General features: G+C 44.7%; 1 protein-coding gene across 11 annotated transcripts in view; it reads right to left on the bottom strand.

The window, feature by feature from the left end:
- RIN2 (Ras and Rab interactor 2) overlaps positions 1–23,540 on the bottom strand; it is a 223,509-nt gene that overhangs the window by 53,539 nt on the left and 146,430 nt on the right. For 6 of the 11 annotated variants that reach the window (XM_013057060.2, XM_004754135.3, XM_013057061.2 and 3 more), the window contains one exon: positions 10,995–11,095. The exons of 2 other annotated variants lie outside the window; for them this stretch is intronic. In XM_013057060.2, coding sequence (XP_012912514.1) covers positions 10,995–11,095 — 101 coding nt within the window. Of the gene's footprint in view, positions 1–10,592; positions 10,716–10,994; positions 11,096–23,540 lie in introns of those variants that run through there. 3 more of the 11 variants (XM_004754140.3, XM_045078453.1, XM_013057064.2) reach the window with 3 other exon arrangements.

Genomic DNA, 23,540 nt, shown 5'->3' with positions numbered 1-23,540 from the left:
ATTCTCCATCCACCAATGGGATCTAGTCCCAACTTGGATTCTACTGCTTGCCATCCTCAACTTACAGATGGGATAAAGAAAGGTTGAAAAGCCCTCTCTCTTGGTATTTCTGTAATGGAGACCTCCCTTCTTTATTCTGCCCATGTGAAGGCTTCAGCCTTCTCACATGATGTTACTTCAGTAGGCTTCAAAGGCAAGAAAGTTGCAGCCTGGGGCATGGCACGGCCTAAGGGCTCCGGCTTCCAGCTACACGGGACCAGTACAGGAGTCATCTTGAGAATTAAGCCTCAGGGGTGCATGGGTGGCTCAGTGGGTTAAAGCCTCTGCCTTCGGCTCAGATCATGATCCCAGGGTCCTGGGATGGAGCCGCGCATCGGGCTCTCTGCTCCACAAAGAGCCTGCTTCTTCTGCTCTCTCTGCCTGCCTCTCTGCCTACTTGTGATCTCTCTCTGTCAAATAAATAAAAAAGAAAATCTTTTTTTTTTTTTTTTAAAGATTTTATTTATTTATTTGACAGAGAGAGATCACAAGTAGGCAGAGAGGAGGCAGAGCAGGGTGAGAAGCAGGCTCCCCGCTGAGCAGAGAGCCTGATGCGGGGCTCGATCCCAGGACCCTGAGATTATGACCTGAGCCGAAGACAGAGGCTTTAACCCACTGAGCCACCTAGGCGCCCCCAAAAATAAAATCTTAAAAAAAAAAAAAAAAAAAAAGAATTAAGCACCAGACAGAAGTCGGAGTCTTGTGTCTGCCATGGCCTTGCCCGTGAAGCAGGAGATCCTTGTCTATATATCAAAAAGAAAGCGAATACACCCCAAATATCAAGCAGTGGCCAACATGGTAGGCTTGGTGGGAGATGAATCAAGGGCTTCCTTGATCTTTGGAAGACAGAAGTGAGGGGTCTGCCATCAATGGTTTCTGAAAAAATAGGAGTAGAAGAGGCCCCTTATGTGTAAAGGTAAGAAAACAACTGCTCACACGGAGGAGATCCATCTGATAAAAGTTGCTGTACAAGGACCAGTTCCAATTTCTGTTTCATACACATATATGCACAGAGAGCCAATGAAAAATTCCCAGGAAACCTGCCACTTCAATAATGCCTACTAGTGGGCACCTGGGTAACTCAGTTGGTTAAACATCTGCCTTCAGCTCAGGTCATGATCTCAGGGTCCTAGGATCGAGTCCTGCATCAGGCTCCCTACTCAGTGGAGAGCCTGGTTCTCCCTCTGTCTCTCCCTCTGCCTCTCTTCCTGCTTGTTTTCTTTGTCTCTCTCAAATAAATAAAGTCTTTTAAAAAAATACCTACTAGTCGATGTCCAGTGTTATCTTACTTTCAATCATGAAAACACTTCTTTAGAATTTGGGAAGCTGAATTCAGCCCCTACTCTGAAATATTTAAGTCTGGAGAGGAAGGGAGACTCAATTTCATTCTGGTCATACATGGGGCCCTGGTTAATTTCTTGGTTCATAGAAAAATTGCCAGGTGATCTGAGGAACTTTTACCCAACACTCAAGATGGGAAAAGTAAGGGGGGGGGAGGCTATCCCTGTTAAGGATCACTGTGTATTTATCTGAATCCAATGGGTATTAGAGACTGTAGCTCAGCTCCCTACTCAAGGTCAAAATGCCAGAAACTGGCAGAACAGGGTCCAACTCTCTGACTCGGGAGGTCTCCTACAGCATACAAGTTGATGTTTTAATTTCTCCAGGTCTTTTCTCTTCCTTTAAAACTCCAAAAGGAAAAAGACTAATATATTTTGGGTTCTGAGTTTTATTCCGTCCTCAACTCTCTCTGCTGCTCTCTGAGGGACAAGGGCTCAGCTTCCTCAAAACGATTGCTAAAAGCACATCACAGAGGATTTTTGTGAAAAATGTTCAGGGCCTTTGGTGATTTTTCCGCCCTATCTGCGGAGGGCTAGGAGGAGAGAATAATGCAGAAAAGGGACCAAAACTGCCTGTCTGCCTTCAGGCAGGAGGAAGTACTGCCTGAAGTGCAGTGCCGTTTTCAGAGCGGAGAAAGAGCTGGTAACTTGTATGGCTTATGAACTTCCTGTCATTGAATCTCCAGTTAGAGATGAAAAGGATAGATATGGAGCCAACGTTGGCAGGGGACTTCATGGGTTCCGGTAAAACTAAGAAATAGAAACAAAGAACACGTTGTCCTGGCTGCCCTTGGAGCTGAAAATAGGAGAAGGAGCCAGGCAGGCTGGAAGTCTTGGCCCACCGACCTTTGACCCTCAGCAGTGGCATGCACGAGGCTTCGCAGAAAGGGCAAGCACTTCATGGATTTGCAGTTCTTAGTGTTTACATGCTTTTGGTTAACACTAGTGTTATTTGGCAGCTGGGCTAAATCACTGTCTTCTAATCAAGCAAATATTTCACGGCAGAACCAACTACCAATGTAATAGCAAGGTAAGTTCTGTAAGGGGTAAAGGGTTTCTAAGTGAGAGTATGCCATCATTAAAATTGTGTGCCCAACTCTCTGCTCAGCGGGGGGCCTGCTTCCCTTCATCTCTCTCTGCCTGCCTCTCTGCCTGCTTGTGATCTCTCTCTGTCAAATAATTAAATAAAATCTTAAAAAAAAAAAAAAATTGTGTGCCCAAGAGTACTGTGGACACTGAAGCCAGCCACGAAACTGGAAGGTGATATCCTTCGACAAAAATGGGATCAATTCCTAGGACACACTACATTTTCAGGATGTTAAATCTGTGAAAATCATGCATGATCTGCCATCTAAATGCACAGGAACAATGAATCCTGGAATACTACATGAAAAACGAATGAAGTACTCTACAGTGACAAACATAACATAATAAAAAATAAATGCACAGGGGCGCCTGGGTGGCTCAGTGGGTCAAAGCCTCTGGTCATGATCCCAGGGTTCTGGGATCGAGCTCCACATCGGGCTCTCTGCTCAACAGGGAGCCTGCTTCCTCCTCTCTCTCTGCCTGCCTCTCTACCTGCTTGTGATCTCTGTCTGACAAATAAATAAACAAAATCTTTAAAAAAAATCATAAATGTTCTTTTTAAAAACCTTCCCCCAATATAATAGATATCACCAATCAAAACAGACTAAAAAGGTGTTTGGGCATTTTTGATCTGGAGGCTTACCTCATTCTTTACCTAAGATTAATGGGGGGGCTCATCTTTCCTAAAACCACCTCTTACCTGGAATTACCTGCTTCGTCCATCAGGCTCCAGAACGTCTAGTATACTCCACTATTACATCTATTGCATTCTATTATACTTCTTTACAATACTTCCTCCCTGCAGGCTCCACTGTCCAGGTATCTAAACAAACAGCACCTACTTAATACATATTTTCTTTAAGTTGAACTTAATTGTTGCTACATTGGTAACAGTATAAGCGAAGAGTTGGTTCAATCCTCATAGAATTCTTTGAAACTATTTCCCAAACACCAGCAGCAACTTCCAATCAAGAAACAGTTTGCGGGGGCACCTAGGTGTCTCAGTTGTTAAGCGTCTGCCTTCGGCTCAGGTCATGATCCCAGGGTCCTGGGATTGAGCATCAGGCTCCTTGCTCAGTGGGAAGCCTGATTCTCCCTCTCCCAATCCCCCTGCTTATGTTCTCTCTCTCTCTCTCGCTGTAAATAAATAAATTTTAAAATCCAAATAAATAAATAAATAAATCTTGAAAAGAAAAGAAAAGAAATAGTTTGGGGGGGGGGTTGGGGATGAATGAAACTAGTCATAAAAGAATATCCTCAATGGACATGATAGGAAAAGTCAAATAATCTCTACCCCCAACACGGGGCTCAAGTTCATGAACCCGAGATCAAGAGTCACACGCTCATCTGACTGAACCAGCCAGGTGGGCCAAAGAAACTACATTTTGATAATACCAAACACCCATTTCAAGAGGTCTAAGATGCTGCAAGATATACCTAGTACTCTGTGGCCAGTGATTACTGTGAGCTTCCCAGGTTCTGCTAAAACAGACACGAGCTCCTGGGAAAGGAGGAAAACCAGCCTCTGTGACAGATGCCACTTGTTCTAGGACAGCGGCCCACTCTCAGATGCTGTGGGACGTAAGGATGGGCTCCTGGCACCTGATCCAATGGCCTGTGGCACATGCAGCTTTGCAGACATGGCAAAAGAGGAAATATTTGCTTTGCTAGCTGAGTATCCACAACACAGACATTGTGAGAAGACAAAATGCAAACTGATTTCTGCATATGATGACTTAACCTTGCTTCCCGATGATCTCATAAATACAGTCTGGAAAAATCTTTAAAAAAGCAGGTATAGAGTAACCAAGAATGATCGCTTTGTATCTGACTTTTCAAGAGGAAAGATGGAAAAGAATAATAGGGAGTGACATTAAATTCTGTGTCTGAAGTCACTGCAGTTGAGAACATGTATTTAAAAGAAAAGAACATGTATTTTTTTAAACATGGGAAGCAGCATTGGATGCACATGTATCCTGAGTTTCAGGGAAGAATTAGAACTCTCACTACAGCTCTACTGGTTTCATGCACATATATTTCTTAGTTATGATGTGGCTAATGGCCTGGTCAAATTAATTCATGAGATGCTGAATACTTCAGCATGTAAGTATTGAACAAAGTAAACCATAGAACAAAAGAATCCAAGACATGGAAAGTATTTCATTGGTGTTTTTTTTTTCTGTTTCCAGTTTATGATCTAAGATTCATAAGCAGAAATATAAACAATAAAAATAAATATGTATTTACACTCATAATTTCTAGATTGTCTTCTCTTTTTATCTCCTCCCAAATATTCCTTTCCATAACTTCATGCTTTCCATAAATATCACCCAATGAACTGGCTGTAAACATGCCTCATGACTTTAGCCTTGAACTTAAACATGCAAGAATTATAAAATGATGTTCTGTTAAAACTAAAGAGTTCCCATTCCTGACTCCCACAGCTGAGATCAGTCCTTGAGTCACAACATACAGGTACGCTTACCTGTCTTCACCCATCATGTTTCCAGAAGCTCTAAATCCACACACCCATCCAGATAACTAAAATGAAAAAGCAGCCAATTCCAAGTGTAGACCAGGAGAACAAAACATTTGGAGCTCCCATGTTCTGGTGGTGGTGGAAGTGTGAATGACTCTACCAACTGGAAAATTCTTGAGCACCATTTACTGACATTGAATATTTAATCATCCAACAACCCAACAAGCCCACTCCTATATTCCTAAGTGAGGTGTGTCACCAAAAATCATGCACAAGAATGTATGTAGCAGTAATACTCGAAATAGCCCCAACGTGGAAACAATTCAAATATCCATTAATAGTAGAATGGATAAACTAATTGTGTCGGGTTCGCACAATGGAATAGCACACAAGACGTCAAACAAAAGAAGTCAAGAGTTAAAAGAGCACATGCTGTATGATTCCAGAGATATGAAGCTCAAAACAGGTGAAACAAATCTATGGCAATAGAAGTGAGGAGCGTGTTTCCTCTCAGGGTGCACAGCACGTGGGGGGTTGCTGAGAATGTTCTGTTTCTTGATCTGGGAGCCGCTATGTGGTATGTTTACCACTGAGAATTCATCTAGCTACATGTTTATTGGTGTGCTTTTCTTAATCATGTTTTACTTCAGTGGAAAGTTTTGTTTTTGCTTTTGTTTTTTTGAATAAAGCAGCACAAAGTGAGGATGGGTTGCTCCAGAAGGACATAGAGCAACTACTACAGTCACCATGGTACTTCAGGAGACCTACTGGAATAGAACACTGGACATCTCTTCCCCAAACTGTAAGCCACTGATCTTCTCTTCTGACCATGTGTTCTAACATCAGGCAAGTGGGAAAAGTGAAGGGTGGTACCAGGGACCAGCAATCTGAGATTCTTGGGGTATGGGTATCAATGCATAGCTGCTGGGAAGCTGAGAACTTCCTGGGGTGCACAGACCCTTCCAGTGGTGATGACCAACTGCTACACTATAGGAGTGGGCAGAGCTGGCCAAGGTATTTTTGAGTTCTACATGTCTGATTCCAGGGTGGGGGGAGGGCAGGTTGAGGGTAGAGTTTTAAAACCCTGGGCATCCCCCTCAGTGATCTATTCAGGCTGGAGTGCACCAGCAAGGTGACAAGAGGAGTGAGGGAAGTGAGGACGAGGGCAAACAAAGGTAACAATTTGATGACCTGGCCCCGCCAACCACCCCCACTCCCACCCCCGCAGCCTGCAAAGCCAGCCTGAGCCTCATCTCATGAAGTTGCCTGTTGCTCAATCCCTCCATTCTACCTGAGGACAAAGGGAACTTCAGAGACTTGTCTTAGCCTAGAGGTGATGGGTCCAGATGGCCCATGGGGGTGGAGCACTGCCTACAGCAGGCCTACTATGCTGGCCCCAACTACAAGCAGACTGCGAAATCATGGGGGAGGGAGAGGAAAAGCACAAAGCCTTTATTTCTTCACACTCTACTCTTGGGGGGCAATGAAGTGGAGAGAAGGAGGAAATAAGAAATAGCAGGAACAAGAAATCCTTGATTCCTCTCCTGGATTCCTAGCCTTTTTTTGGTAAAATGTTAGCAGAGGGCATGGAATTGATTTAATCAGATGCTCCTCTATTGGCAGATGTTTACAACAGGCTAGAACCCGGAAGTGATGGAGGAAGCGTGGCTGGCACATAACAGGAAGGTGCCCTGGGCCTCTTCTTTGCTAGGGAGCCAGCGTAAGGCCCATTGCACATTTTCAACTTCTGATTTTTTTTTTTTTTAATGCACCAGCTAACTGCTTTACAGGGTAATGTCTTGTTTCTGCAAGAGGTTTCTGATGCTTTAATAACTTTAGAATCTCCAAAGGGCTGGCATCATTCATCCATCCATCCAAATACTTACTGAGTGTATGCTAGACGCCAGACACTATTCTAAGGCCAAACCCACACTCCCAATGTGCTTCCCTCCAAGGCTGAGAGGCAGAAAATGCACAATTTAAGCAAGTGACCATGTATGTCAATCTGTACAAGTTTTATGAGGAAAAATCAAGTCAGCTAAGGTGACAGAAGAAAAGAGGGTCCCAAGATGAATGCTTCCTGGAGGAAGGGCCTTCTAGGCAGAGGGAACAGTAAGTGCCAAAACCAAGAGGTCTTTGCCTTCCGGGGAAGGAGCCAGTGGGGCTGGAGCCCAGGGACAGAGAAGGAAGAGGATGTAAGAAAGGAGGGTGTGGGGTGGGAGGAGTCAGAGCCTGGAGCGTCTCAAGAGTCATGGTGATGATTTTGGTTTTAATGAATGAAAAATACTGAAGGGCTCTGAACAAAAGTGACATGACTTGGATTTGGGTTAAGGAAAGTCAGATCCTTCTCTACGCTGCTTAAATAACAACCCCGGGAAGGCAGGATGGGTGAAAGCAGAGGCCTGGGCAGGTGTCTCCTGCAGTGGTGCTAATGGGGGAATCTTAGCAGGTAGAACTGCCAGGGTCTGGAGATGGATGGAGCACAGATGGAGAGGCAAGAGGATGGCTGTGAGACCCAAGCACCTGCAGCCATGGTCACTGGGATGGAGAAGACCAAGGAGGAAGCACGGTTGTGGAAGGAAGTCAAGGACTCAGTCTTGGTCTTTGTTAAGTTTGAGATACCAGAGGTCAGGCTGAACAGACAGCTAGATGCAAACAACCCACCTAGGGATCTAATTTGGGAATCACCAATATACACAGGGTATCAAAGCCACAAGACTGGAAGGGATTAGCTATGAAATTACCAAGTTCTCTTTTATAAACATATGGTATGTACTCTCTGCCAGCATTGTGCGAAGTTCTTTACAGCTATGAACTCACTTAATCTTTCTTGCCACCCTCAAGTCAAGCTCTATTATTACCCTCATTTCACTGATATGCACACGGAGGTACGGAGACTTTTTAGTATCTTGCTCAAGGTTAGTAGGAGAGAGAAGAGGCCTTGGGGAGAAGAGAGGCTGTAGGCTTGAGCTCTCGGTGCTCCGGGGTTAGGAGGTGAGGGAGGTGAGGAGGAACAAGCTGGAGACTACAAGCAGCAGCAAGTAAGGAGAGAGGAAACCAGGGAGTTTGGTGTTCCCAAAGCCAAGCCAATCGAGGGTACCTGGAAGGGAAGGTAGATCAACTGTGTTGGAAGACACTGACATATCAGGAGGTCAGAACTAACCACTGGATAGAAAAGTACCATCCTTTTTTCCACTAGCCTGGTTTTGAAATTAACTTCCTCCCATTTTTGAATGCAGGCAACAAATCCCAGTCGTCTGCACAGTAGCTGAGACTCTGTCACCAGCAGAACCCCCAAACATTTTCATTGTTGGTGAGGAAGTACTATTTCTGGCTATCTTTGCTTCCAGATGACAGTAGTTCCTAGACCTTGTTATTTAATGTGTTAATAAAGAAGTACCCATGCTATGAAAACATGCATTTTAAGAATTCTGATCATTCTACTGCCATAGAATTATTTTCCCTATGTCCTCCTGCATATTTTATTTTATGCATTTAACAGCTTAATCTGAGAAAGGGGTCCATGAGTCATGAAACGGTTAAAGACTATCTCAATATTAACCACAAAGGAGCAAGCAAAAGCCAGTGCAGGTATTGGAACAGCCTTCCTAACCTAGGGCACCGGTGTGGCACTCAGCCCAGTGTTCAACAAATGAAGGGACAAAGATACATTGTGGTGACTGGGGCTGGGGTAGATGAGGCTGTTACCACAGCTCACACTTGCCGAGGATGCCACAAAGGAAGGCGATGTCCCTGCATCTGTGCAGCAACCAGAACATGCCCAGCCAAGGTCCCGGGGTGGAGGGGGGAATCCCCCTTCTCTCTGCAGGGGTTTCACTTGTGGTGGCTCCCCTGCTCTCACCACCCCCTTTCCTTTCCTTCCGTCTGTCATTTGGACTGCTCTGTGCCAGGCTGCCTGCTGTTTCCCTGTGGCCAGAGCTCTGCTCTGCTTTCATTTTGGGAACAACAGAAGGTCCTCTCTATCTTACCTCTCCAATATCTGACCACCTAGACATCGCCAGGCAAAACAGAGGAATTAATAGCGAAGTCACCACTCCCAGCTTCGGCAAAATCGGTGAGAGACCCCAGCACAGAAGCCCATAGCCTCATTAGCTAGAAAAGTCCCACATCAGTAGAATGAGGGCCCCCCTGGAGGTTCCGCTCTGAGGGTAGTTAGGAGAGTCAATGAGCTGGCAGCCGTGACGCACTTAGAACAGTGGCCAGAACATGGTAAACACCGTATACATTGTTCAAAAAAGACCATCTTGCCTTTTCTCTTTCTTCCCCACTGAAAAAAGCAGCAAGTAAAATGCATCTGAAATCTCATGAATTCATTGCTAACCAACATAGCATTTAAGAGTAAGTGACATTAATCGGAAAAACATTGCTATTATGGAATGCTCACGGTCATTCTTATTTGAAAATAAAAAGATAGTGATGTTAATGACAAGATGGCAGCACAGCTCTCCCAGCCTGGTACTTACAGCAGTCAGACATCGAGATCGTGATGTGCTGACACAACATCAAGTCTTCTAGCAAACCTAGCATCCCTGGGCCTTGCACAAAAGGGGTGGGGGTGAGGGGGGATACTGCCACTGGTGTCCATCACCTGCAGAGTTTGGGGACTATCTGCAGTGCTATGTTCCTTGGATGGAGGAGAAATCAGCCACTGAAGCTCTCTTCTTTGCCCTTTGCCACCAACTTGGACTCCCACTTCAAGCTCAACAATGCAAAGGGGAAAGGGAAAGCCCCTGACTAAAGGTCCACTTCCACTGAGTTTGGCACTATTCTGAGTGTGAGGTGGTGAGTCTTTAATCAAAAATCACTGCACGTTTGTTCAGTTGATGGAGAAAAAAAGTCAGCCACTGAGGTCCAGGGAAATCAGACAGAATGCCTGGGTGCTGCAGAAAGAAGCGTGGGGACCATCTGGTCTACCCCCTGGTTTTTTTTTTTTTTTTTTCCTGTAGAGGAGGGAAGGAAATGGAGGGCATGTGGCATTTCCACAGCTAAGGGGGAATACGGTTCCTCCAGAAGCACAGGAAAGTTAAGCCACCGCCTTCCAGTTGCAAAGTACCTCCTTGCAATTGTCGGCTCTCCCTGCAGTCTAGGGCAGGGAACAAGTTGGGCTGGTTTGAAACTTGCCTGGGCAACCAGCACCACCTGGTTCCCCTGCCCTTGCAGGATTCCTGCCTGTCTCCTGACTCGTGAGCAAAAGCCACTCTGTGAAGCTCACCTTCACACTGCATCAGGCTCCCTCGACCTATTTCCTGGGAAAAGAGGGGAAAGTTAACAATGACCCTGGGCTGGCAGGCACCCGGTGTCTGCATCATTCTTGTAATGACTATATTCTGTTGCCTTTGCTAGCAATGAATTGCAGTATCCAGGAGCTAAGATGCGGTTGGAGTGACCTTCTCCAACCTACCACTCCCACCCACCCTGACCTCTGCACGCCCATTTCCCCAATAAAGACCAGTCCCTTACAATTTACTCAGCTCGGGTGCGACATGAACACAACACATCGAGCTTAACAAGCATCGCATGTTGCCCCCCCCATGTTTCTTAGTTATTTACAACCACATCCCAACTCTAACACACTGGCTCATATCTTCGACTCATGGCTATGATTAAGAACTGGGTATTTTTCTGACCTGAGAACGCAAAATGAGTCCATCCTCCTTAGGACGCCCCTTTAAGCCTTCTGGAGACTGACACGGGCTACACTGAATTCTATTCTGCACGCGGAGGATCCTGCTGCGTTATTGTTTCCAACACTGTGAGTAGGTGGATACGACAGACAGAACTTTAGGTTTCCGGGTTCTGGTGCCAGGAGGCATTGAGAGTGTGTAAAGTTCAAGTGCCTTCAAAGTGATTAAAATAAACAGACAACTGGTTCCTGGGCCACTCCCACCTCCTACAGAGAGCTTCAACAGGACAGGCTACCACACTCCCAGTTCCCAAACTTCTGAGAAGCCACGGAGACGGCAGTCCTCATAGCTGCTAGGGTCCACTTAGCCCCCATCTGACGCCCGGCACCTGATCGTCTCTGTCACCTGTGGGCTTTGTTGGGTTCCAGTCCATTCTTCAGGCTGACATCTGTCTGCACCATCTCCTGTTTCAGTTCTCCGATCTCCGAGACGATTGTGTCAATGAGCTATTCAAAGACAAAATAGTGTGACGTCAGGCAGTGGAAGAGGCGTGCCTAGAGACCGGGAGCTTCAGCCGCTTCCATAGGAGCACAGAGAAGACCACCTTTTTTTTTTAAATCCCGGCTGTGTGAATTTCCTCTGCCCAGAGGAAAGAAAATAAAGAGGGTGGGAGCAGCTTTTTCTTTAAAAAAAAAAAAAAAAAGGAGGAAGAACTTGGGTTTCGGTACTGCCCTAAGAAAAAGGATATGACACCCAGTTTGGTTTCTCAACATGAATACAAAGAGGAATAAACAAATCCTGGTAAAAACCAGGCTTCCACATTCATTTTGTCAAAGTCAAAACTCAAGAGGAATTCCCTGAATTAATATTTATACAATCAGGCTCTGGCTACAGAAATAAGCCTATTTGTTTTTGTTTTTGTTTTGTAAAGATTTTAGTTATTTGAGAGAGAGAGAGCATAAGCAGGGGCGGGTGGGGAGAGAACCGCAGAGGGAGAGGGAGAAGGAAACTCCCCGCCCAGCGGAGGGCCCGATGCAGGGCTCTATCCCAGGGCTCTGAGATCATGACCTGAGCCGAAGGCAGATGCTTAACTGACTAAGCCACCCAGGCGCCCCAGAAATAAGAATATCTAAGACATATATAGTTTGCAATCAATTTCTAGACATTAAGTTACTCATCCTATTCTTTGCTTTTTATTTATTTATTTTTTTTATAAAGAAGACTGTTCGGGGAAAGGGAAGAGAGGGAGAGATGTGCCCTCCTCTTGCAGAAGGTTCATGTGTGCTTGTATCCTCTACCCACACACCTGAGGAGAGCCTACATCAGCCCCCGAAGGCTGGCCTAAACTCTTGAGCCCACTGAACCCCTCAGCTAACAGAATCCTTCCTGGTGCTAACTAGGCACTCTCTGTGTCCAGCCCTGTTATCATAGTATGTCACTGCTCATTAATTTTTAAAAATTATAGTTATTTTTTACATATTATTTATGTCATCATGTAATAGATTCAACAGTTTCAAAAGAAGTATTTTTTTTTAAAATTCTCCATTTTAGGGGTGCCTAGGCGGCTCAGTGGGTTAAGTTTCTGCCTTCAGCTTAAGTCATGGTCTCAGGATCCTGGGATCAAGTCCAGGATCAACTCAGCGGGGAGCCTGCTTCCCCCACTCTCTCTGCCTGCCTCTCTGCCTACTTGTGACCTCTCTCCCTGTCAAATAAATAAATAAAATCTTTTAAAAACGTCTCCATTTTAATTCCCAACACATAACCTAAATGAACACAAGCTCTTTGGGGCCCTCCATAATTATTAATAGGACAAAGGGATCCCATGGCTCTAAACTCTGACAATCACTATTCTAGCTAAAGTGTTATCTTTCTCAGCAGATTTATCCCACCCGAGCGCTGGCCGAAACTTCATTGAAGCTTATAGGCTGTTCTAAACTTTGACCCCATCTATTCATTCCGTAATTCAACAAACCTTTATTGGCACCCACTTCATGGCAGGTGCTAAAAGCATGAAAGTGGACAGTTCTCACAGAGATGATATTCTGGTAGAGCACAGACCACAGTCCTGAATACTGAGAAGTGCCAGGATGAAAAGAGAACAGGGTGATGCTGTAGGGGGCAGCTAAGTGGCCACCACTCTAGGTAGGATGGGCTGGTGAGGGTGGATCTTGGAGGAAGTGATGGAACCCTGAAGGACAAGGGATGAGATCAAGGGGAGATCTCTCCATACAAAGAAAGTCCCAGAGGCTAGGGAAGCACGGGTCAGGAGAGGAAGGACCAGAGCTCATTGGCATTCTAGATCACAGTACACATACATCTGAATTTTCTACACGAAGAACCATGAAAGGGCTTTACGAGGGGAAAAAAATTTCTTTTGTTTTAGGTTCTAAAAAGATCACTTTGGCTGCTGGCTAGAGGAGAAGCGGCAAGACCCGTCTGGAGGCAACCAGTTTGGATACAGGCAAGAAAGGTCCAGTGGTTTGGACCAAGGTGGTAGCAGAGGCATTCAAAAGAAGGGGGGATATCCAAGAACTGTTCAACATGGAAATTGATAGACATTGCTGGACTTGATGTAGGAGTAGGAGGAAGAGAAGACTCAACAGAACTCCCAAGTTTTTTACTTGATTATCAGACAGATGACAGTGCCCTTGACTGACATGACGAAGGGTCAGGTTTGAGGAAGAAATCGAGTTGGATATTAGGCCTTGATTTTCTTATTGGCCATTAAATAAATTTGGTATGTAGTTTTGGACATTCAGTATGGGGATATTATACATTTGGGTCAGTGGCATATATGCTGGCATCCCCAAGCCCTGTCACAGGGAGAGATGATCTGAGGGGAAAGTGGACATGGAGAAGGAGTCCCTGAAAATAGCTCTGCATGCTCCCAATGCTTGGAGGTCAGAAGAAGGGAAGCCAGCCAGATCCTCCATGCTTGAGCCATCCTTGCTGTGTGTGCCTGGGATGCAAGCAGTAGGCGAACATTCTAGAAGCACTGAGGACCCGGAAGAGAAAATGACCAGGATATCCTTTATATATATATATCCCACTGGCAAAAATTTAAAAGCCTGATAATATTTGAGAATATGTGAAAACAGGAACCCCAAGTCCTGCTAGAGGAGTCTTATTTGCAGAGCCCACTTTGAAGAGCAATATGGCAACATCTTAGCGAGTCAGAGACACACAGACCTCCAGATATGCACTCTAGAGAAATCCAGGCACATGGGTGCGAGGAGACTTTTATGAGAATATTTGCTGCACCATTATTTGTAAGAAAACCAAATTATAAGCACTTAAATGCCCATCAATAAGAAAATGGGTAAACTGAGGTATAGAATACTAGGCAGCAGTTAAAATGAATGAACCAGAGCTATCAGTATCAACACATATAAACAGAAGTGCTCAAAAGCTTCTCATGAAAGCAAAAAAAAAAAAAAAAAAAAAAAAAAAAAAAAAAAACAACTTAAAAAGGGTTACATTCAGTATATAAAGTTTAAAGCCATTCAAAACTGTACAATACTATGGTGTTAATAAATATACACATAGACAACTCCAATGTGTGATATGGGGGTTATAATCTTATTCCACGATAGTGGTTACCTCTTGAGGAGAATGGATGAAGATGTTCACAGGTCAAGGGCCTCAACGACTATGAGATTTTATTTCTTAAAATGAAATGACACAATGATAAGCTATGACAGAGCTGAGTGACATGTGCTTAGCAGTATATGTGAGTTTTTGTATCTTTATTCATATTCAAAATTATTAGGAAAAGAAAAAGGGGTGCTGTGTATGAAAATGGAAGGAGATGGAAAGATTGAGAAGGTGGGCGCGAGTGGGGTGAGCAAAAGCAGTCTGAGTGTCTGCGCTGAAGGTCCCCCAATATGGGCTGGGTCATCCTCCCATTCTGGGCCATGGCTATTGTCCTGGCCAGGAAGTCACACACAGGAGAGTCACCCACGGCCTCGGGAAAATCTGGGAGAAAGAGTTCCCATCCCCAGCAAGGAGACAGGTCACTAGGCAAATCAGCCTCTCCACCCTCAGTCACCTTCACGGCCACCATATTAATGTGAACGTAAACATAGCCTTCCCCAGGAAAAGCCCTTGACCTTCTCTGGCCAGACTGTCCTTCCTAAACACCTGGTGTCTGTCCTGGTATCAATGATTGGATTTGAGATGTTTCCCAAATTTTCCCAGACACATTTGTGTTTATTTGTGTTTTTGATACCTGAAGATGTTTGTTCACATCTTGTATGCTCTTAATACTCTTTATCTTTAAGGATAGGCAGAGATAACCTGCCACCCACAAATGGGGGGGGAGGCAGTTTTAAGGTTTGTCACGTTAAAGACAACTGCAGTTTCTACAGGAGTGCTTTAATCAAAATTGGTGTCGCAACCAACACTTCTCCTTACACAACCCCAGGCCCCACCACATCCCTGTAGCCGTCTAGAATTCCTACAAGACCGGGAAGGGGCTGCTTAAGCATCCGGCAGGCGCACACCGTTCTTCACTACCCTATCTGTCTGCCCAGAACATGTGGGGACACTTGGGAAGGTCCACGGGGCCAAGTGGCTCTTGCTCTTACTTGTAAGATGGGACATCAGAGTGCAGGCCACCAAATTCGTGAGATGGTGGTTCTCCCAAAAACACAGTATCTGTATCATTTCCAAAAAACTCCAAGTTGTGACGAAGGCCACAAACCAGGAGACAGACCCAGAAAAGCACTGGCCATCAGAGTCCACTCTGATAAAGCCAGGACATCAGTCTGTGCTTGTTACCTCCCGCAAAGAGGTGGCGTGCTTGCCTTCCCGTGCAGGCACAGACCAGGCTTCTGTGCACAACAGGAGAGAGGGAGGCAAGCCCGGGATTGGGTCTCTGGGTCCCCTCCCTCATTCTACTCTCCCAGGTGAGCATTTGTGCATAATAAAGCAGGTGGGTGGAGACTGAACTGTTCACCCTGGTGATTTCCATGCCAGTTGGCATCCAGGCCAAGGGCAAGAGCAGTGCTTAGGAAGGTCCAGGTTCTCTCCTCTGAGATCATACCCAGGGCTCAGCCCGGGCAAGGCTGGGCGTGCCTTGTCTCAGGCTAGAGTGGGAATCTACACTAATTTGTACCACTTTGTAATCATTCTGGTAATCTCCCCATTGGCGGGAACCTCCTTTGAGGGGTCACACTGCCAGCGGCAGCTCTGTACACTTTCAAGGATGTCTGGTTGCAGCAACTGCCTGGTAGTTTGGCAGCATGGACAGTGCTGAGGGCACCAACTTGGGGCTCAGAGAGTCCCACCTTCACCCATGCCCCCACCCCGGTGGTTGTGTCCTGAACCTTGTTACTAATTGTGAGCCTTGCCATGAAGCAGAGTGATACTAGAAGACACTGCAAATAGACACAGACACCTGCCAGCCTGGAAAGAGGCCATTTCATTACCGGGAGCAGACCGGGATCTACAAAAGACCAGCATTTGTGGTATCCAGTCTTCCTCTGCCAGCTGCCCAGAAATCTCTAATCTCAACATCTGCCCACTATATGCCTATTTTCCGTGACCGGGGACAGAAGTCTTGATGCCATCCATCCCTGCTCCCACAGGATGCTGGAGGGACTCCACATCTTGTGTTCTTTCTTTTAGGGCTAGATAAGGGAGGGAAAAAAATCTCTTGAAGGCCAAGAGGAGAAAGTGTTTACAGAGTAAGTTCTGATAAGGCACTCTTCAAATGGTGAGGCAAACTCAGGAATGTTATCGTGCTTTGCAAAGGGGATGTGTTGCTGATACGGCGAGGACTAGAAAGCTAGGGTATGGGAAAAGTCAAGTGTTTTGCTCTTAGCTCAGGAATCTATTCCCCTAGTGTAGCTGCTTGGCCTTGGGGTCTGTTGGGCCTTGATAGCCCCATCAACTCTGTGGGAGCAGACCTACCTCCAGGTCACGAGAAACCCTATCACCCAAATAATCCCTCTCCTGTCTATTTTGGTGAGCTGGGGAAGCCTTATGGGCTGATGGGTACATCCCATGTTTGGGGCTCTTCTAAAGAAGTCTGGAAAATAATGAGTTCCTTATCAACCTTCAGAATGATCTTGCTCCACGGAATTGTCACCACAGAAACAAACAAAATAATGAAGGCTTCCTTCCACTTGCAGAGGAATGTCTAGAAAATGCTGACAGGGTATCTCAAAGCCTTGTCCTTTTTTTTTTTTTTTTCCCTCCTCCTTTCTAAACTTTGTATGCCACACCCACGAGGGTGTTTGCATTTTTATTTTTGAAATTTAATTATAATTGCATGAATACATTCTCATTGAAAAACACAAATTGTTGTCATTAAAACTAATCTGCCTTGACCATCACCCATAATCCTTTTCACTACCCAGAGGTAACCACTGTTACCAGTTTTGTGCACACCATTCTCGAATGGTATCATTCTGTGCTTTCTCTACCCAATGGAATTGTACTGATGCATTGTCCTGTGGTTCCCTTATTTTACTCAATGAAACGTGGGATTTATCTACATTGATATATGAAGCCCTAGCTCATTCACTTTTTTACAATTTTTTAAAAAATTATTTAAATTCAATTAACTAACACACAGTGTATTATTAGTTTCAGACGTAGAGTTCGGTGATTTATCAGTTGCATATAACACCCACTTGTCTTGTTCATTATATCATGTGCCCTTCTTAATGCCCATCACCCAGTTACCCCATCCCCCTATCCACCTCCACTCCAGCAACCCTCAGTTTGTTTCCTGAGATTAAGAGTCTCTTATGGTTTGTCTCACTCTCTGGTTTCATCTTGCTTCATTTTTCTCTCCCTGCCCCTATGATCCTCTGTTTTGTTTCTTAAATTCCACACATGAGTAAAATCATATAATTATCTTTCTCTGATTAACTTATTTCGCTTAGCATAATATCCTCTAGTTCCATCCATGGCGTTGCAAATGGCAGGATTTCTTTTTTTCATGGCTGAATAGTATTCCATTGTGTATCTACAGTGGTATATTTATCCATTCATCTGTCAATGGACATCTGAGCTCTTTCCATAGCTTGGCTATTGTGGACATTGCTGCTATAAATATTGGGATACATGTGCCCCTTCGGATCACTACATTTGTATATTTAGGGTAAATATCCAGTAGTTCGATTACTGGGTTGTAGGATAGCTCTATTTTCAACTTTTTGAGGAACCTCCACACTGTCTTCCAGAGTGGCTTCACCAGCTTGCATTCCTACCATCAGTGTAGGAGGGTTCCCCTTTCTCTGCATCCTTGCCAACATCTCTTTTTTCCTGACTTACTCGTTTTAGCCATTCTGCCTAGTTCATTCATTTTAAGTGGGCTAGGGCTATGCCACATGGGGATATACACAGGGATAAACCATGTATCCATTCTATTTTGACAGACACTTAAGTCATTTCTAATGTTTTGCTGTCACAAGCAGGACTGCGCTAAACACCTCTGTATACTGTGTGAAACCTCATAGAAAATGCTGAGCTCCACTCATGTAAGAGGTTATAAGGTGGCACTATGTGGCTCTCCAGGTGGCCATGCCAAGCTATACTGCCTCCACCATTTTTGAAAGTGACACCCTCATTTGTCAGTATTTGATTTTATGAAACTTTTAAGCTTTGGCCAATCTGATAAGCATAAGTGACTTCTTAATGTTTTAATGTGCTTTGCTCAGGTTACATATTTTGTTGTTCATTTGCATTTTCTCTGTTGAGGAACTGCCTGTTCATTTATATTACCCATCTTGGGGTTTCCTGGTTTCTCTCAGACTGTGCAAGTTGTCGATCTGCATCTCTTGTCTCAAATATTTAAAAAAGATTTTCTCTCAGATTGTTTTTTAAAATTTCCTTAAGCTTTTAATGTTGACAGAATTAATTTTTTTTTATTATGGCTTTTGTTTATTGACCCTTGCCTAGGAAGACTGTTTTTTTTTTTTTTTTTAAGATTTATTTATTTATCTTAGAGAGAAAGACAGAGTGAGTGAGCACGGGGAGGGACAGAGGGAGAGAAAGAATCCTAAGCAGACTTCACACAAAGCATGGAGCCCAATGTTATGACCTGAGCTGAAATCAAGAGTCAGAAGCTTAACCGACTAAGTCATCTAGGTGCCCATAGGAAGACATTTCTTATCTTGAAGGTATAAAATGTCCTCTTTTTTCTGCTGACACTTACATATAGTTTTGCCTATTTCTATATAATGTAATTACTTATAAGTAGGCCTTTCATTCATCTGGAGTGTAATTTTATGTGTGGTATGAAGTCAGGACAAGGAGGGGAGTGATAACTCAAATTCGGCCCATGCTAGTTTCCCTAAATCCTTAAACCTCACACTCTGAGATGGCTCTGTCTGCCTCAAGGTGCCTTCTACAGGCCAGGGAATGTGCCAAAGGGCCGCCACTTTCAAACATGCCCAGAGGTTGGGGATGGCCTGTGAGGCAAGAGTTAGAACTCTGCCCTTGTTTTTTTGTTTTTATTTTTGTTTGATTCCATATGGAGAGCAAATGAACTCAGTTGAAGAAAGGAGCATTTCTTCAATAGTCCATCTTAGCCATGCTGATTCAAAACATCCCCTAAACACAGCCAGAACCTTCCTATTTACTAAAAACAACATTCACTATCTTTTAGTTCTATTTTCTGCCGTGGTAAGAGGAAAAAAATACCTCCACATACCCAGAGAAAAAGGTAATATGCAACCCAATCCCATATCCTCCTTGAGTGAAGTGAGTGAGTGGTTTGATCTGAATAACTTTCTGTTTTTAGCTCCAAGTAGAAAAGAGTAGTGTAAAAAATAGAAATACTAGGCCCCAAATGGAGTCACTTGTGCAAAGACCCATGTCGCAAACCCGGCCTTAATGCCTAACTGAGCCGCGCGTCCAGCCTCTCCCAGGAGTGGTATTTTGAACCAGTCTGCAATTTCCTAATCAATATAGACAATGTAAACTGAAGGACAGATGCCAGCCCTTCCCCCAGAGGAAGGTGCACAGCCTGAAACAAACCTTCCATTTGTTTATGACTTCCTTGTCCCTACTCCCTTCTGCCTAGGCATGTCTTCCACTTTGTACTGCTCCCTGGAGCTCCTTTCTGTTTGCTAGACAAGGTGCTCCCCAATTCAGAAACTGCTGACCAATTAGACCTTCAAGTTTACTTAGTTGAATTGTGTTTCCTAAACAGCAGTATTCAGAGGGAATGAACACAAGTGGGCAAATCTAATATTTAGAAGCCAAATCTGGCTAAGTTGACTGGCCTGGAATTTTTTCAGTTCAGTAGCTTCAAGCAGTGTGTCCTTGAATAAATCATTTGACTCCTTAAATTTCCTCATCTGTGTCCCGAGAACATGATGAGGGCTGCTTCTTGGGCCTCTTTAAGAGTGTGTTGAGGTGGGGGTGCCTGGGTAGCTCAGTGGGTTAAGCCTCTGCCTTCAGCTCAGGTCATGCTCTTGGGGTCCTGGGATCCAGCCTTGCATCGGGCTCTCTGTTCGGCAGGGAGCCTGCTTCCTCCTCTCTCTCTCTCTGCCTGCCTTTCTGCCTACTTGTGGTATCTCTCTGTCTGTCAAATAAATAAATAAAATCTTAAAAAAAAAAAAAAAGAGTGAGTTGAGGTGATGCAGACAAAGTCCACAGCCAACATGGGTTTTTATTATTTGCTGCTGGGGAACATGCTTACCAATTTACATTGCCACCCATAACAAGAAAGAAAGAGGCCTGGCTCAGAGGGAACTAGAAGTACAGAGTGGGATTAAGGTAGCAGGATGTGTTGGCTCATTGTATCTGTTGGGGGACACAGGTCCTTGTACTATGCCCATGAAAAAGACCTCCATATGCTATGTCCCTAGAGGGCACGTCAATTCGATGGGGCTTCCTGGGGCACAACAAGCATGAGTGTTCTTAAAGTGGATAGAAACATCTGAAATTAGGACATTTCCAGAAAATTCAGGACCTGGTGTCCTTTGTGTGCATTGGTACCTTCTGGGTACACCTCAAGATGTTGATGGACCAGGTTTTCCTGGCCTTTAGCCTCTTGGAGCTTCCTCAGCTCTGAAAACCCCCACAAAAATCATGCAGCACAGTGGCTTCTCCCAAGACCAGTGTTCCCACCAGAGGGGGCCCCTCATGCTTCCCAAGAGGGGTCAGAAGAAGGAACCTGGCCCTACACAGCCAGCCCCAAGGCCCCTGTCAAAGCATGGCTTTCAGGGAGCCAGAACCTGCTTTGTTTGGTGCACAGAGACCAAGAAGGACCCCCAGAGTCAGTTCTTGACCAAGAGCAGATGGGTGCTGAGGTATATAAGTGTCCCAGCTCCCACTTCTCTGTTGGAGACATCTGAGAAGACCTAAATTGTCCCCAAGCTCCCTTTAAGATGGATTCAAAGTTATCTTCAAGAGGACTTTGCTTAAAATTGGACTCTTGTGGGCACCTGGGTGGCTCAGTGGGTTAAGCCGTTGCCTTCGGCTCAGGTCATGATCTCAGGGTCCTGGGATCGAGTCCCGCATCGGGCTCTCTGCTCAGCAGGGAGCCTGCTTCCTCCTCTCTTCCTGCTTCTCCTCCTCTTCCTCCTCTCTCTCTCTGCCTGCCTCTCTGCCTCTACTTGTGATCTCTCTCTCTGTCAAATAAATAAATAAATAAAAATCTAAAAAAAAATTGGATTCTTGTGTGACCTCCTTCCTGCCACACTCCACTATGGTTTCTCTTGAGCACTTCCTGATAAGCCACTTCCATAAAAATCTTCAGCTCTGTACCTATTTCTGGGGAACCTGATTAAAGATAGCCCCCAACCTTAACCCTTGGCTCTCCTTTTTCATCATTTGAGGTGAATGGTTCTGTCTGTTGGTTATTCCTAGATCCAGAGACTCACTCAAATGCTCCCACCAGCATATAAATCCCAGAGTAGGAATCTTGTCTGTTTACTCCCTGCTGTATCTTTGGAGCTCAAGCCAGTCCCTGGCATAGATGAGTTGTTGAATGAATGAGCGCTCTTCCTCCTCTGCCTTCCTCTTGGTAACTTCCCTGTTCATTTTCCTCCTAGACCAGGGCTAAATCAGGACACGGAGTGGGTGGAGCTCCAGCCAGTCCATGAGAAGCTCAGCTGAACAGGGTGGGGAAATCACTGACATGGTGGTGGCCACTAAAGGCCACTGCTCAAGAGTTTTCAACTATTTACCACCAACAACCAGCTATGTGGCTGCATATCAGAATGCACTCTCTTCTGATCCAACGTTAAATGCTCACAGAACAGAAGCCATTGGCTTTAAAACACAGTCCCGCTTATGACTAAGTTGTAAACTGCTTCTACTGACCTGTAAGAGAGGCCCGGACTGGCTCTGTTTGGCCAGACAATCACAGCAAGTACACATAGGCCATGAGGGCCTGGGAAGACCATGCTGGCATAGATGCTGCTCATTCTATGCAACTTCTAGAGGCAGAGCCCAGAGTTTTTTGAGTTTTGTTTTTCACCATATTTGAAATTATTCTGTAAACACTAATAGAACTTTAAATTTAGTGTATCCTGGTGTGAGGGAAGTTTTTTAAGAGATCTTTTTTTTTAAGAGACCCAGCGTCTGTAATTCAATACATAAATCACGGAAGCAACTTACAAGGCAGCGTCTTGAGAAGTCATTCTGCCAAGGTCCTAATTTACATGCTCAGTTGTCTGAGGCCAGTATTGTGTTCGATTATTCAGTGACTCAGAAGTCACAGATTGTCACCATATTACTGCTCATGGCTTTGAGTTTTAAGGTCGAGCAACAAGCTAAATAGTAGAAGGGCCACAAAGGATAGGGTTCTAAGAGTTGGCCCCGATGAGTTCTGAAGCCCTGGTTAGTTTCAGCATTTGTGTTTGAAATCTGATATTGCATTTGTTTCTTTAGGTTTTTACAAAATGTTTATGGAGTGCGTATTAAGCATCACGCTCTGGGTCTGCAGTAGGGAAGAAAAACAAAAATACAGTGTGCCCCATCAAACTAAAGACACTACTAATTATAAGACACCCTCTTATTTTATATGTCATCAAGAAAAAAAGAGCTGGCAATTATAACTATGACACACCAGGGACTGCAGCATACAAATGATTTCAGAGACATTACATTTTGGAAATCAGTAAATTTTGGAACTGTAGTGTGCTGATCTACGTCTTTGTGGAACTCAAGTTGGAGAGGCTTGAGGTTGTGTGGGTCAAGAAGCCTGAGGTTGTAAGTGGCTTATTTTGTTGTCTTGTCAGTGATAAACCTGCTGTGTGGGGACTAGCATCTTGGAGTTTACAAATTGGTGTCTGGAAAGATGGTCAGCAGGCATTCAGGCCTTCTGGGCTCCACGTAGCATCCTCTCCAGGTACAACAGGGCTCTCATGGAAGGCATTCTACCTTGACCATGGCTGGAAGCCTGGCAAGAGCAGATTCCCGCACCCTGAGCAGATACTTCTGCCCCAGGTTCCTGGGAAACATGAAACATGACGCCCACTGCCATGGGAAATAAAACCTGAATGAGGGGACCCTTTGGCCTTCAACAATTCAGAGGAACTCCAAAGCAAACGGAGCTTTGGGTGGATTTACCATTGAGATCAATCTTGTCCATCCATAAATCAGTTCAGCCACAAAGGGTATGTCCCTGTAGTTAACAAAACTGTGCAGAACTTGATGCAAACGAAGTTCCCTTTCAAAGCCATAGTTGGGCACTGTATAATAAACCTACCTAACGGTCACCTGGAATGTCATTTTGTTTAGCTCTTTTCTTTTGATCAAAGCCTGGACTCTTTACAGTCAGATGCAGAACATATGGAAAATCGGTAAGTTACAAATAGTATTTGTTCAGCAGAAAAGATAAAAAAAGATTTTAATTTTTTGGCCCTGGATAACTTTAGCCACTTTTGTACTAGATAGAGGCACAATTGTGAAACCGCAATTGTTTGAAGGTCAAAAGACGGTTGAATAATAGCAGTATCAAGCTTACATTTAAACCTTACAAAG

Source organism: Mustela putorius, unplaced genomic scaffold, assembly GCF_011764305.1.
Source record: "Mustela putorius furo isolate JIRA1106 unplaced genomic scaffold, ASM1176430v1.1 tig00000253_pilon_pilon_pilon, whole genome shotgun sequence".
Lineage (NCBI taxonomy): Eukaryota > Metazoa > Chordata > Mammalia > Carnivora > Mustelidae > Mustela > Mustela putorius.
This window is presented reverse-complemented; position numbering and strand designations above follow the sequence as displayed.